The 16,066-nt window shown below is 41.0% G+C and overlaps 1 protein-coding gene across 2 annotated transcripts in view; it reads right to left on the bottom strand.

Moving 5' to 3' along the window:
• Positions 1-998: 998 nt before the first annotated feature.
• The window catches only part of PHF21B (PHD finger protein 21B), a 265,259-nt gene continuing 250,191 nt past the window's right edge, over positions 999-16,066 (bottom strand). For both annotated transcript variants that reach the window (XM_080390800.1, XM_080390799.1), the window contains 7 exons: positions 14,766-14,842; positions 11,857-11,911; positions 8,289-8,311; positions 6,749-6,907; positions 6,233-6,308; positions 5,179-5,282; positions 999-2,800 (listed from right to left, as the gene is read on the bottom strand). In XM_080390800.1, coding sequence (XP_080246926.1) covers positions 2,576-2,800; positions 5,179-5,282; positions 6,233-6,308; positions 6,749-6,907; positions 8,289-8,311; positions 11,857-11,911; positions 14,766-14,842 — 719 coding nt within the window. In that variant the 3' untranslated portion in view covers positions 999-2,575. The remainder of the gene's footprint in view (positions 2,801-5,178; positions 5,283-6,232; positions 6,309-6,748; positions 6,908-8,288; positions 8,312-11,856; positions 11,912-14,765; positions 14,843-16,066) is intronic.

The raw sequence follows: 16,066 nt of genomic DNA, 5'->3' as shown, positions 1-16,066 counted from the left end.
TGTGGCAATCTTTTTGTGTCTCAGAGCCCTAGCCTTGCTCCCGAGCTGGCTCCGCTCATCTCACTTTGGGTCAAACCCACTGCAGTGTTTAAATCCTGGTGAAAACTTAAAAAATGCAACCCACAAGAGATGCAAGAGGAAAAGGGAGAGATCTGATGTACTGCCAACATCTCTGCTTACAGATCTGGGAAAGACTGGGATAAGAAATTATTCCAAGAGGTAGGAAGCCAAGAAGGGGAGTGGACAGGGTGCCCCTGCCTGGAGACATGATGGCCTCAAGGAAGAAGCCATCTTACTGAAAGAAGGAAAGCAGAAAGTATTGTAGTCATTCTGGCATTGTTTAAATCTGAAAACTGAGGGGGGGGGGGGGGGTGGAGAAAGCAGCAGCGGTGCCTTTCCCCCCTCAGCCAGAGTCTGGCGGGGCAGGGGTCACAGCAGCGCACCCCGGGCTGGCCACACAGCATCCCCACAGCAGCGGGTATCACCACCACAACGCCGTTAAATTGTCAATCAAGTTTAATGCATCATAAAGAAGTAAAACTACATTGGCATATTTAAGACAAACACTTTTTTTTCTATGCACACTATCCACTGGACAGTCCCCTTTTCAAAATAACTACTTTTAACAGTCCAAGACAGTTCTTCAGAAATTCTTCACATATTCAACCTTCCACCCTTTTCCTTTTTTTTTTCATTTGTCTGAGAAGGAAAAAAAATCATTAAACCTGAAAACATTTACATCGCAAGCCACGTTAGAATGCATAATTGGCATACAATAACCAATGTATAACAATTGTGTTTTACTTAGTTCACTTTGTTCATCAATAAAAGAATATAAAAATCTTGTTCAACCGAGTGTTGTGTATTAAAATAGATTTGTATAGTACTGCACAGTTTCTCCCGGAGTTGTGAAAATGGTTGAAGGGACCATGTGCTGCCTAGTGATGGGCGACGGAAAAAGCCAGTCCCTCGTGTGTTTTTTTTTTTTATTATTTAAAAAAAAAAAGAAAAAAAAAGATATTCGGCACCATGTGATATGCTGATGTGAGAGACTAGCCTTGTGTCATGCTCTGGTGGCTTCTTGCTTTCCTTAAGTACCTGTTGTGCTAATTGACAGAGAACTCATAAATGACAGAGACGATGGCATCTGGTGTGCGCTTGTGACATTGAGAAAAACTGGGGTGCCCATCACTACCTTCCCGGGGAGGGCTGTGGCCTGCGGAGGGGCCAGGCAGACCCTTGCAGTATCAGGAAGACTAGCTAGTGAAACAAGCAGGCGCACTGGGATTTTCTCAGGCTAATGCTAAACGCTTCCCAAATGTGCTAAAATCAACCAAAATATTAAAAAGGAATCAAGTTTCAAAAAAAAAAAAACCCAACAAACCCTTTAAATTTTCCATGGCCTGTCCCTCCCCCAGAACTCTTGATATTATCCAGTACGAGAAACAACCCCTTGAGGCAGGTTTTTTTCTTTTTCCTGTACCATTTCAGCAGATATTTCTGCAAGCAAAAAATAAAAGTAATAGTAATAAAAAAATCACGTTACATATCTTTAACAATAAAAACGCAGTACAAAAATGTAAAGTTATCTTTTTGGCATATTATCTGTACTGGCAAGAAAGAAAAAATGGAATATTTATTTGCTTTTTTTTCTTTAAAAAAAATTTCCAAAATGAACGAAAAAGAAAACCCCCAAAATAATCTCTTTAAAAAATGAAACCCAACCTGCCAAAGATATCCACTATTATGGTTTATGCTAAATCTTGCACAAAAACTCCATGAGAAAAATACACCGATAGCAAAATAAGTAAAAAGGACCTGCAAAAAAGTAAGGAGTTTTACAGTCATACTTTTTTAAATACTTCGGAACGCATATACAGAAGCATCAGCATGAAAATACTTCAATATTTTACTAGAAACGCTAACTTCATACAGTTTCTTTATTTAAATATCTGCAATTCTCAACTCTAATAATACTGAAAAAAACCCAAACGGATCTTTTGTTTCGAAGGCTCTGTGAGTGTCCGTGACGCCGTTCTGGTCAAAACGGCCCCATCTCCAGGTCACCCGAATCCGTGGGGCCAACTTTGTTCCTCTGATAAGAATCCATGTCGAGTCCTAAGCAGTTCAGTTTCTGGTGATCTCACCGATTTCCCTCCCACGTACAGCTCTCAGCCCAACTACTTCTCTACTAGCTCACTAACTCTTTGCATTGAAAATTTCCCCCTTAAAGCAGAACTGGAAACCTGTCTGCCCCCCACAAAAGGATATCCCGCTTCCCATCGGCCATACTTCCTCCGTCCATCCTCAGTCATGAATACATTAAGGCCAACATAACAAAAAAAATCTCATAAGCACTGAAGGTCTTGGCAAATACAAAACCGCAGCTCGACCCGCTCCGTGGGAACCTGCTGCCACAGTGACCTACAAACTGGACTGATTGGTTTGCAAGTTTCTACGCGTACCAAAACGGAGATTGCTCCTTCTCTCCTTTGTTTCAGTTTAATCTCTCCTCTGCGCATGTGTATAAAGTTTTTTCTCCCCCCGTTGCTCTGCGCTCCAGCAGCCGGCTCTGTCAGTTGTTACCCTGTGACTGCTGCAAGGCTTTGTGCATGGCAGCCGAGGCAGGGGAGGGTTTGATCCAGGGGACAGTTAGCAGGGAGGAGGTGGTGGTGGTCGTCATGGTAACCTGAATCATCTGCTCGTTTTGTATCAGTCTAATGAGGGTTTTGAGACGTTCCAGTGATGACTGAGTCCCTTTCTGCTGGGCCAACAGGCTGGTTTTTAGCTCTAAGCATTTCTGTCAAATGAAGAGAAGGGGAGAGAGAAGGAAAGACTGAGAGTACATTCAAATTGGTGTCAAACATCTCTGCAAACATCCTTTTGTGTCTTGAGTGCACATCCCACTCAAAGGAAGTGTATTCTCCTTTGGGGATAGCAAAACCACAGCTTAACGAATGGAGTAATCACCAGTGCTGCACACACTGCAGCAGCTGTCTGAGGTAGATACCCATCCCGGTCCAAACGCATTCAGAGGACATTTCTGACCTCAGCCTGTAGACAGCCTGGCAGGAATGCCTTCTGCGCTCCAAAGAGATTACTGGCACAGGATTGTAATAGCTGTGTTACTGGAAAGTACTGAAGGCACCAGTGAGGTCTCTAAATCTTACCAAAAGGCATTGATGAACGCTTGAGGGATAAACCTCACCATGGAGCGTTTTGTGCCTGCCACACATTTTGGGAAGTCATTACTGTGAAGATAAGTTGGTATCTCTAAACATGATGTCAATATCTTTTTGGCAGAAAACTTGATCTAAGACACTACTGTTATACCACTGCAGCCACAAGAAAGCCTTTGTTCTGTGGGGTGGCTAAACTGCACCCCAGAATCACTTGAAATATTTCAAACCCACATGAAAATGAGCATGAGAGAAGGATCCAGATGAAGGCATCCCAAATCTCCCTCTTCCCCAAGAAGAGAAAAGGAAGAATCAGCAACTCTCCCTTCCCTCCCCAGCTGCGCACCGCTGCAGCCAAGATCCTGCTCTTCACATTGTCACCCAGCCTGCGAGGGACCGTGTGGCACGCCAGACCCCTGAGCCCATCTGCTAGACGGAAGGGGACAGTGGCCTCCAACATCTCAAACCTCCTGTTTTCTCTCGGTGGGCACAGGGGTCTGGCACAGCTGGTCACTAGGCTGTGGGTGGCTCCTCTGTGGCTGTGGTCCAGGCTGCCCAGGGCAGCGGGGTGATCCTTCCATCCTGGGGAAGCAGGAAATGCTCACATGAAAGTCAAGTTGTTTGAAAAGCACCCGTGTGGAGCTGCTCAGAGGTTTGTTTAGACAGATGAAATCTCAGGTGGAGGATAAATCATGTTCTGTTTTTACCAAATAATACCATTCCACCTGTGGTGTGTATGAGTGTTCTCTTTAATGTAAATCTCTGTTAAGGCAAATGTCAGAAATGAAATTGCTCTGTGCCGGAACACCTTTAATTGCTTTTCTCCTTTCAAGTGGATATATATCCAATAAATATAATCACTGGCTGATATTACCATTTAAATAAGACAGTGTTGCCCACTGAAAGAATGTGATTCTGCTTAGGTAGAAATCTTACTGATTTTGACAGCCCTGACATACACCATATAGCTGACTGTATCCCTAAACGCTTTTCTTCTTCTGAACACCTCACCCCACTGCACTCTCCTACCTACTAAAGATATTCCATACCCCAGAGTCACTTCTTCATACATATGTGCGTTTCATTAGTGCTGATGGTGGCTACACACACTTACAGGGAATATTCCCCACTGTGATGTCTTTTAATAAGTTATTGCTTTTCCTTCCACTGTATTTTAAATGTGATAAATATTTTAACACACCTCCTCTGGATAACTGCAGTGGTACAACAAATAGTGACCAGTTACTCCTGCGGCTGCCACTCTGATTTTTCCAGGGTAAGGAAATTTCAAATATTTATCGAGATTGCCATGCAAGCTACAGCTACCCCTCGAGAGCGGGCCTGAGGTGAAGTAGCCCCAGATAAGTTCCTTCAGCCATGGAGGATAGGAATTACGGCTCTGAACTCAGCCCATTCATTGCTGCCAGACTGGACCTTATAGCATGGTATGCACGGGAGACATCTCCAGCCAACATTTAGCTTTGAAATGAGTTCACAGAGAAAATGATTGTGAATCCATTTCCAGTCATGAAAAGGTTGTTGCACCATTCAGAGCCTGAGACAAATAAAGATGGTTATTTCTACCTAATCTCAAGAGTCTTGAGCTAATGGAGAAGCAGCTACCACTGGAGGACCCACTTGTGACTAAACTTTTCACCTGAAGAAGTGCCTTAAAGCCACTGAGCAGATCAGAGCTGTGTATAGCACTACGAGGAAGGCAGCCATGGCTACTTTGGGGTTTGGGCGGGTTTTTTTTTTTTTCGTGTGTGTGTGAAACAGGAATTCAGGTGATTTCTCCTCCCCAGCCTGCCAAAGCAGCTTGCTTTTGTGCATAAAGGAAACCCACGTGTTTTTCCTCAGAGAGAAACAGATTCACATTTGAACATCTGTAGCTTGGGAGCATAAATCATTTTCTAGCCACAAAATACCAGTTTTTCAGGCATAAATTTTTTTAAAACATCTCTGCAGGAGACTGTACGTCCCCAGCCAGGTGTCCTACCTTCACTGCATTGTTGAGAAGTCGATCTTTTTCTTCTAACTGTCTATGCTCACTCTTCAGCTCACTGCTTCTCTTTAATAACTTTCGCTTCTCTTCTTCTTTGACTGTGGAATAATAAGATTAAGGATGCAGAAGTTAAGAATAGGACATATGGCAAAACTGTGTCTGACAACGGAAAGCAGAAACATGTATTTTGAACAGTAAGTTTCAGGTCTCATTAGCCTTTTGTCAGCAGGTAAAACCAAATAAATCTGAAGTTTCTGCTTGCATGCATGCGTCTACATCAACAGCTAGCGCCCAGGACAACCTAAAAGCTATAGTGCACCTTTGAGATGATCTAAAATTAATCCTTGGACCACAAGTGGTCCTGGAGGTCTCCAAGAAAGAGGTGAATGGTGTTTAGGAACAGGTCAGCCACCTGGAATGGCAACAGTTAGCAACCTTGGCTGAAAAGCACAGTCATAACAGTACCAGACCTCTGCAAAGCTCCTTACAAATACGATCTAATGCCCCAAACAGCCCGCTGTAAGAGTGCAACAGGGAACTAAAAAAGAGTAATGGTCAATGCACAGATATCATATGACATTTTATACTAATGACTACGATACCAAATAATACTGAAACAATTAGGAGCTGATATTGCTGTAGTATCTGAGACATCAGTCGGGCGTCACGCTACATACCCCATGACCTGGCTATGCTAGCCTGACTGTGTCTCTCTGCCTCCCAACCCGATATGATTCTCAACGCTGTTTTCAGCCCTGCTCCCAGGAAGGCACCACTTCGATGATAGCCTCCTCCACAGACTGAAGTTCCTGAGAGATCTATCTCAGCTTCCTTACAGAGGGAAGACAGCGAAGGAGCAGACTGACAGGAAGGGGAGAGCGAGTGATCTGCTCTTCCCAGCCATAGCCCCTAAGGGCTCTTGGCTTAATAATGCCATCATCCCTGGTAGCGTGACAACACTACCTTAATATTGGTGCTATGAAGGACTCAAATGGCATCACCTGTCACAAGCAGGGAATCCCTTGTCAATAGCTGTGTTAATCCCTACCTGTTTTATGAGTAACATAGGAGTGAACAATAGCCAGAGTTCCAGTCCATGGCGCGTTGTCATCTTTCTTTAACACCTATAAGCCCAGGAAACAATAAAAAGTTAGGATTCCACAAAGATACACGTGATTTTTTTTTTCTCCAGCCTCACAGCTCTGCAGGACCAGATCTAGGGTCCTTGTCTCAGAATTCACAAGCTGAAAAATAATGAGAGAATAATTTGAGTAGCTGCCTCTATTGGGGCTTATTCCTTTACACACCACTATCAACAGCATTACCAAACAGTACTAAAAGGGGGTTACAAATAATCTGCTTCTTGTTGCCGTGGCCAGAAGACATTCTTCAGGCCCTGACTAGCAGATCTCTGTGCTGTCAGGAGTGTTGGCTGCTCTGGTCTCTGCAACTGCATACTAGAACCTTAAGCTGTGACCATAGGTTAGATTAGTTTAGTTATTTACACTGATTCCAGGTTTCTCCCATTTTCTTTTCTTGGTGTGCTATGTCCCCTGTAGCTTACCTTCTGTTGGCACTTTGGACAGACCCAAACACCCTTGGGGGCAGTTTTGAGAGGCGGGTCCAAGCAGCTGAGGTGATACGCTCTGGGACATGTGCCACAGGGCTGCAAGTTAACGCCGCGCTTGCAAGCAGTGCAGTGTTCGTCATGGTGGATCTCACTCTGCAAGAGAAGAAGACGGATGGCTTGAATAAAGTCAATCCATGGAGAGCTTCTCTCTATACAGCATTCAAAGCCTCTATTGCAGCAGACAGGCTCATTCAAACACAAGATCTAATTATCAAAATGACCCTGGCTGCTGTAGAAGATGACAGAAATAATGGTGTATGATAGCAACAAATACAAACAGAAGAGCCAGAATCAAGTTCCATGAATTGAAACAGATAGATAAATAAAACCCAACTAATCAAACACAGGAGGGAGTCGACTAATATAGCCAGCTTGTGACATAGGAATTATTTCCCTTGTTTTGATAATGTGTCACTCCAACACATGTATCACCATGCACAGCTCTATTCTGAAGCGTGGGTCAAAGACAATATGCAGATCAATTGTCCTTCAAGTCCAAAGCAGAAGGAAGGAAGCAAGAAGTTGTTTCTGGGGGAAAAACACAGTTCCATGTATTATGCCCATTGCCTCAAAGAGCAGCTAGGAAAACAGTACACTCAAGTACAACCTTTTGCTACGTACCCTCTTTTGTGAACTCTTCTAGAGGACTCCTCTGTCCCTCTGTTCTCCCTGGCACTAATTGTTCTCTGTTCAGACTTGCTCTGACAACCTTTTTCCAACAAGACTGATTAGTACTTTGTCTGAAGCAATATATAAAATGAACCAAGACTCATCAACAAAGTTACAATGTCATGTAGTAAATTGCTATGCTAATCTGGTGGCAATGTTAATTACTCTTTGTATAATTAAGTGCATTTTAATAAAGGAGATACTGATTTTGAAACTCATGGCTGGTGAATCATTATAAAAAATCCTAAATTTTCCTAGTGCTTTTCCAGGAAGGAGAATAATAATTTTGTACCTTTGTTAATTTCAAAAGCATATTTTCATTTTTAGGGATTTTAATTATAATGTTTCCCGACAGTTTTAGTCAGGCTTATATCTTGAATTCTAACTCATGCCTGTCAGAAAATCACTCTCCAAAATATTACTCTTTAGAAATTACCTGCTCAAGTCTTAATTTAAACCTCAATGTAAAGAGATTTAAGCTATATAAACTAGAATGGTTATTAATTTTTCTTAAAATTTTCATTAAAACCACAAATCTGGACTAGCAATTTCTCAATCAGTGGATTCTAAAATGGGATTAAACTCAAGCCTTGCATATGAAAGCCCAAGAGTTCATCTTTTTTAAATTCTAACTTAGAAGCTCACAGATTTAGTTAACTGGGAAAGGTTTCACACAAGCAGTATGAAAGGCAAAGAGCCTACTGCAATTTTGTATCCTGACAGAAACTACAAGAATCAGAAGCAAGCACTGAAGTACATGGTGATGAGAAAGACACTAGCAATACACAGATTTTGCTACACATACCTTCCAGAATGGATCCTCATTTGCTAGCATATGAAAGAAGGGCAGAGAACAGATTAATGGGAAATACATACACATCGCTGCAGTGAATGCTAGTTCTCAGCTATGGGAGTAATTTTAGTCAAGCTGTGACACAGGAGATCAGGACATTGGCAAAATTAATGCAGGCAGGAAAGAATGCAACAGCAAGCAGTGGAATTAGCATTTGAGATTAAAAAAAATTTGCATTGCAGGAATCCCATGTCCAGAGGTCTGATGCTAAAATGTCAGTATGAGAAGCACATTCGATTCCAAATTTTCAGAAATTTTCACGCGGAGCTCCTCTCCACATGCCAGTAGTCAAAAAACCTTTCTTAAGGACTTCAGCCTGCTGGGCGATGAACAGTCTGGCCCTGAACCAGCAAGGCACTTAAGCAGGCGCTTAACTTGGAGTATGAAATTGGTGCCACTGACTTACCATTAAACACATGTTTAAATGTTTCAGCTGATTCATGGCCAAAATGGTCAGCTACTGTGTGAGTGAACTTTATGTTATCATCAATTCTTTACCATCAAACTACTCCCACCCAAAATGCCAAGGTTTTTCCCACCTTTTGATGAACTGAGTCTGTAGCAAATGCATTCACAGCCTGATAAGAACAAGAAAGCTCACCAGAATGCAGGCCAAGCCTTTCATAAAAATATTTGTGAAATTCATCCACTTTGGTCCAAAAATAAAACCCTAGAAAACGTTAACAGCTTTATGGAAACCAGAGCGGATTATAATTTTTGCTCCTGATTTGTAAGTGACTGGTGCACCTGTCCCAGTGACAAACAGCTGATGGAGAGGCCTTTCTGTGGATTAAAGTGGAGACAACCAACATATTTCTGTCCTTCTTCAGCTCCCCCTCTGATCACAATGGGCAAATAGCTGCTCCAGTGTGACCCCTCATATGCAGACCATCCTGGGAGCTGCTTTCTGCTGTTACACACTCATTTTATACACTGACACACGCATACACGTGAAGATGTAGGCACATTCAGACCTCACACACATGTAGAAAGCGGAACGTAAGAATGAAGGCACAGCTTCACCAGAGTTAGACCAAAGGCTACAAAGCCCAGGATCCTCTACTAACAGCATCCATTGCTGCCACTAGTGCACAGAGGGCAAGAACAGGGCAAGCACAGAGTAAATTTTTCTACTCCAGAAGTATCCTTCCAGACACTAGCAGTTTATGGGCTTCCCTAACCTGGAGTTTGCATCTTCATTTTTGTATTTAACAGCCTTAGACAGACTTTTTTCCTTCCATAAATCTACTTTCCCCAACAATTGTAACATTCTTTGGCAATGAGTTCCATAAATAATCACAGACTTATAAAATGTGTAGATGTCACTTCATATACACAAATACACATACAGAAAGCCACCACGATATGACACCATGATTACTCAGGGGATATAAATGTTATTCAGATAAACAGAGGCTTGATAATTGAAGAGTCTTTTCTACAAATGATACATGTCAGGGGATGTGACCTCATTTTAGGTAAGATATTTTCAGATAAATGAATCCTGATTAATTGACATTTTGATCAAAATTTACAAGAATTGTTCTCTTCCGCCTTTCTGGAAATGTCAGTTGTTTCCTCTGCTTCACAGGGTTTTTTTTTTAGTTTATTTCTCTTTTCAGCTCTCTTCTACTATAAAGTTTTGAACATTTTAAAATATGTCCACTTCTTCCTTCTAGTTGCTGAAAAATAAAACTGAAGACTTAATTTTATAAGAGAAGGGGCAGTCAGCTCTACATTGAAGGTGGACAACCACATCAGTGCAGTGCCAAGCTCCCTAGGATGGCGTCTGTCTTCAGTTCACAGCTTGCATGGCATCTAGCACCATGCTGCCTGCTACGTGTAGCTAACAAACCCCTACAGAGGTGGAGGATTTTCCTATGAAGGAGTCTAGCTTAAAATTGTCAGAATACGCAGAATCCCAGCACAGATTCGGGATGCTGGAAAAACCCAAAGACACAGGACACGAAGAGTAATTAACAATTAAGAGAACCAAGCAGATCTGAGACAGCCTCATCCCTGGAACTCTGTCACTTGCCTGCTTCCTTTGCACATAAAACAGGAAACGTGTGGCAGAAAGAAGGTCAGAGATAGCAAACCTAACTTAAATGAAATCCACCGAGGGGCTAATGGCATGGCTTGCTAACACTGCCATTCTCTCCTGTTTTTCCTCATGTGTTTACATGGGAAAAACAAGTGCTATGATAAGACAAATAATAAGTTATAATTTTAATTTTGAAGATAAAATGAAGGCAGGAGTAATGTTCTTTCCACTGGGGCTTATATGAGCATGGGTTTCTGTTAAGAGGCATGTCATCATAGCTGTTTACCATGTAATAACCTCTTTTGTCCTCTGAGACCCTATGCATTAGAGGCATATTGTAAGTAGGCCAATTGTCTGCATCTAGCACATGATGTTTGGAAGGCAGAGAGAAGCCCTGCTGCATTTCAGCTGGTGATCCTGTGCTGCAGGAATTCAAGGCAGGGCCAAGAAGGTGACTTTCAAGCACTAAACATGCCACTTGACAGGGATATCAAGCAAACGCTAAAAAAAGGTCAACATTTTATGTCTTAAAAATTACCCCTGTGAATGCTACATATACATTTGCCTTAGAAAAAGGCCTGTCTTCCCGTATCTCTAATGCACAGCAGCAGAGCCTAAGTTATAAAGGCAACACAAGGGCAAGGACATAATCACATTCCTTTACTGGCTTTCTCTCCTCTTCTGAAAAGCAACTCAAGCTTCACACTTTCTCTTAAAATCCTACATTGGCCTTTTCTGAAGAATTAAACTGCACTCAAAGTTCTCTGTGTTTCATCTCCCACCTCCAACTCTTTGCCTTTTCTTTACGTTGCACATTTTTCCTGGAACGGGCTTCTTCACATGAGTTAATCATCATCATTCCCCAAACGGCTCCTCTGAGTTGTTCATTCTCAAGGCATTTATCATGAAATTTTCAGCATCTGAAGTTCTTACAAATACAAGATTGGAAGGCATCTTCAAGGCCATCAAATCTAGATTTATGGCTGCAGCTCTTGTAGTCAGAAAAATTGTATGGTTTTCAGCCATTGTTTTTAAAGCAAAAGGCACCGTAAATTTCTAGCCCTTGGGGACATTCAGCCGTTTCATAAACTGATGAAAAGAGGCAAATAAAAAGCCCAGAATAGTAATTATTTTTTAAATCCCAAATTTTCAACATCTATTTTTAAGCACCTGGGGATGGCAACACTGCCTTCTTCAATCAGTCCTCTCACTGCATGGTGCTTGCAATACTAGAGATCAGATTTTCTACTGATTGCAGAGACTTTGGATCCATTTCTACACAGTTTTGACCTTTAGTCTTCTCCTTCAATTGTTTTTGCAGGGAAACCATCTATTTTCACTGCACACTATAAAGTGCAGGGACCTTACACAAAGGAATGCCCTATGTTACCCTGGCAGTAATTCATATGAAATCCCACTAATAAATATTTAACATGTCATTACAATAGTAGTGTATTCATTTGAAAATATGCTTACCTCTTGTTGAAAGGAACAAGGGGTTATTCAAATAATTTGATGCAAGGCGTTTTCGCTACAAAGGAAAAGAAACACACTGTCATTGAAAAGTGCTCTGGTGGTCTTTTACCATTTCATATTAGCATTCTCCATGAGCTTTTCCCATACATGCCCAGCTATCCAGAAGCCAGTTCTGCAACTTAGAATATTCATTGCTAACCCCTGAGACAGTCATACAAACAGTTGAATTCTTACCTTTCTAACAAATTCTTCACAGAGCTGTGCATTAGATTTTTTTTAACAAAAGAAATGCAGATTTGCAAATATAATTGATTGGGTTGCAGGGTCTGTTACAGAGGTTGGTAGCAGCAAAGCAACAGCCACAGTAACTCCAAGCCTAGCAGATAAACAACGTCCATAAGGGAAAAATTGTGTAATAAATTGTTGCTGTGAGATGACATCCTTATTTGCATACTTAGAAACGGTGATGGACTTCCCACCTACAGAAGAACATCATTACCTTCTGTGACACCTGCCTACAGCTCGTAGGAACATATTTTCATCTGCAAGCTATGTAGTAGGGCCTAAGCAAAGTATTTCTCTTCAGAAGTTAATGTGTATGATCTCTAGGAGCTGGCGGCGATTCCAGTCTGCTGAAGTCACTAAAGATTTTTCAAACTTACAAACACAGACCACTGGAAACCTGACTGAGATGTTTAACTAACGTAATGCAGCCCATCACCAGCTTGTCAGATGGTGAAAGCTGCTGGTCACTAGCAAGCCAGGCTTCATTAACAGTCTATCTAACCCCTAATTGTTTCTCTGAGTCATCCAATACTTGTACGGCAGGACTGGAAACAGAACCATCTTCCTCCATTAGATGTTGTTAGATTCTGCTTGAAGGAAAATTAGAGGGGTTTTGCTAATAAATGATTTATTCTGTGGTGAGTAAACTTCTCTTACACACAGGTGCCTGCCAATCTGTTAATGAATTTTGAATAGATGTTTCTTCTTTCAAAAAATCACCATCCTGAAACTTAACTCTTTCCTATGGAAAAAAAAAAAAAAAAAAAAAAAAAAAAGAAAAGAAAAGCAAAAAAGAAAAAAAAAGCACTACTGAGGATGGGAAAATAGAATGGTATTTCAATTTTTCTTTATAGAAAAAAACCTTTGAAAAGAAAAAGCACAACAGTCAAGTGAAGGCATAAGATCGTGATCACATTTTTGTAATCAAGGAAGTTAGCATCACCACTACAGATGCTGAGCTCCTGCCGTTTTGAGGGGCGTTGGCAAATAAAAAGTCTAATTTATATGCAATTTCTATTTAAACAATCATGAATTAAAGATCATTCAGTAGACTAACCATAAATTAAACTGCACCAAAATGCCTGAAATGCCACAAAATACCTCAACTCACTGATTAGCAAATCAATCTGAGCAGCTAATTGATCAGAGAAAAACCATCTGCCTCCATTTTACTTGAACAGCATTCCCCATGGTCAGAACTTAATGACAACTCCTAATGAGGACACAGCTGATCAGCCACAGGACTCTTTCACAGACATTTCTTTCTCCATGCCGTCTTTCACATCAGGATCTGCTTTTGAGAACAGATATAATGAGAAGTATGAACTAGGGGTGCAGCAGATGACCTCCATCACCTCCTCCATCCCTGCTCCAAGATAATTGAGTTTCTTATGAACACCGATCACACTACAGCCACAAAACTCTGCTGCCAGTATTTTAATAAACTCAGGACAAAAAGGTCTAAGAGAAGACACTACCAATTTAATGGAAGCAAGGCTAACGTACCGACTAAGGTTCCTATGTGTTAAATACTGAATATATGGACATCAGCATTTTCTCTGAAGAGGTCACTAGAGAAAAGTTGTGGAATTCTCTGAAGAATTCTAGTGTCCAGAGCTGCTCTGGAGTATAAAAACCTCCAATACTTTCAAAAAAAGAACAATGAAGCCACTAAACTAGCTTGACTACAGTGGTGGGCTGCTCCTTAGCCTCATCTGTCTGCTGTCTGCCAACACAGACAGAAAGCTGAAATGTTGGCATACCAAAAATTCTGCATCACTTCTACCAAAATAAAGAAAAATCACTTTCTTTAGGATTAAAGAACTCAGAACACAAAGAAAGCTGGCTTACATGGGGAGCTGGCTGCAAATCAGTTCCATTCCTGTAGGAAGTTCAAATAGTAACCCCAAACTGGTGAAATTTTAAAGGTGGAATTTTAATAAGCTGAATAAATGCATATATGTCAGTTCAGAAACAAATAAAAAAAAAATTTCAGAAAAAGTTAAGTCTATTTATATGCTGCTTTTACACTAGGTTTGTGATCTAGTATTATCTAGGACCAAATTATGCTACTACTACAAATGTAACAGCGTAAGTGTAACAAACAACAGAGATTATCCAGAGCATATTATTTTTAATTATGCATTATTATATTTATTATGCAGGCTTCCATACCCCCTGCAGAGCACACTGATTCTTAAACCAACACATCCCTTTTATGAATATCACTAATAAAAAAAGCAAAGTTCTCTGTTTATTATTTGGCACATAGGGAAAGAGAAATAGCAATGCCAGTTTGAACATCGTGCAGCACTTCTGTTCTTCAGTTCTGACCTAAAGGGACTGTTTGCGTGGGTGAAAGAGTAATTAGGTCCCACATTTATTTAGTCCTTTTGGCCTTTATTAAAACTAAGACAAATTCTAGTTTGGAGGAAGTGATATTGTGGGGAGAAAACCTGTTGCTTAGCTACTGAGATGAGATCTTTTCTTTCTTTTCCACATCAATATCTCTTTACAAGTAAATGTGTGGTTCAGCATGCGTATATACTTTTGTAATAAGCAGCACTTGAGCCTTTTATTGATGTGAAATAGAACTGCGGTACAAAAAGTGAATGATAAAGTACCTCTGTTTCCAAGAGTCCACTGTAGGCTGGATTTGCTGTGCTTCTTCTCTTTCTTTCCTGACGCTTGCTCTGGATTTCTGTAACCATGGGAAGAAACATGAATTGTGCGTTTCTCATTCATCAGGGAAAAATGTAGATCTACCTTGTTAAGCAAGATGCTCTCACCCTCAACCCCTTGGGCTTTGTGTTCAGTTTCAGCTTCTAAAGTATAATTGGGTTGCATCAGCATTGATATTTGCTGCAGTTCAAGGCTTGACATTAATAAGCTTTTCCTTGTAAGATTCAGAACACAAACATTTTTTTATTTTTTTCCTCCTCCAAGGTGGACTTCTTCTGCCCTACAAGATTTTTATTATGATCCCTTCAGACACATATACAGCAAGCATCAACAGAGAGCTTTCAAAATACTATCAATGTCTGGTATTAACAAAAATGAAGCATTTAAAGCAGTTAAACCTTGTAATTCATATCAGATGAAAGCATAGAGATCCTTTTAAATTTACTTTACATTGCTTTTCCTCTGTGGAGGTTAGAAAAAGCACAGTCAGAATGGCACGGCTAGATTCAGTTCTAACTAGGGCATGATGATTTATCCCTTCAAAAATATACAACTTCATGATCCTGAGCATGCAAAATGTTGTAAAGAGCCATACATGTATTTATGTCACTAGAAACTGCAGTGCAAATATAGGCTTATCGAATTGCAGTCCTGCTTGGAAAAGGGTGAAACACAAGAGAACTCCCTTCCACTAAACGGTAACACCTATTCAAGACAGGACTTGCTGAGGACTGCATTTAGCAACAATTAGCTGTGTGCATACTTCTGTAAACACACACAGAAAGAGTGAGCAGAGTCCTCGACCACTGAAATCTGCAAGCTTAATGCTACTTTTATCTGAGCTAGGATTTCATTTCCGTCATACGAAATTTATTTTTCCAACCCTTGACATCAGTTCAGAATGGTGACATTATTACAGCCAAGTATTTTAGATCCTAGTTTTTATTTTGATAATAAAGTAAGAGTAGGCATATTTTAGCAAGAAGAGCGCCCCAGCATCCATACCATGGCATGAAGTGCGCACAGCTGGGCTAATGCTCTATTCCAAAATATTTCCTACATGAATATTTTAAGGCAATGTTTAGATTCTGCACTGAGGTGCCAGAGGGATCTTGTTAGTCTAAATGCCCCCGCGATGGTGATATCTCCATTCTGTCTTGCTCTAAGTAAATCTCTTGGAATAAGAGGAACTGGCGGGAGCACTAGCTCTTCAGCCCAGAGGACCAAGATCACACCCAACGGA

This window comes from Falco punctatus (assembly GCF_963210335.1).
Source record: "Falco punctatus genome assembly, chromosome: 6".
Classification (NCBI taxonomy): domain Eukaryota; kingdom Metazoa; phylum Chordata; class Aves; order Falconiformes; family Falconidae; genus Falco; species Falco punctatus.
The sequence above is the reverse complement of the archived record's forward strand: the minus strand, read 5'-3'. Positions and strand labels throughout refer to the sequence as shown.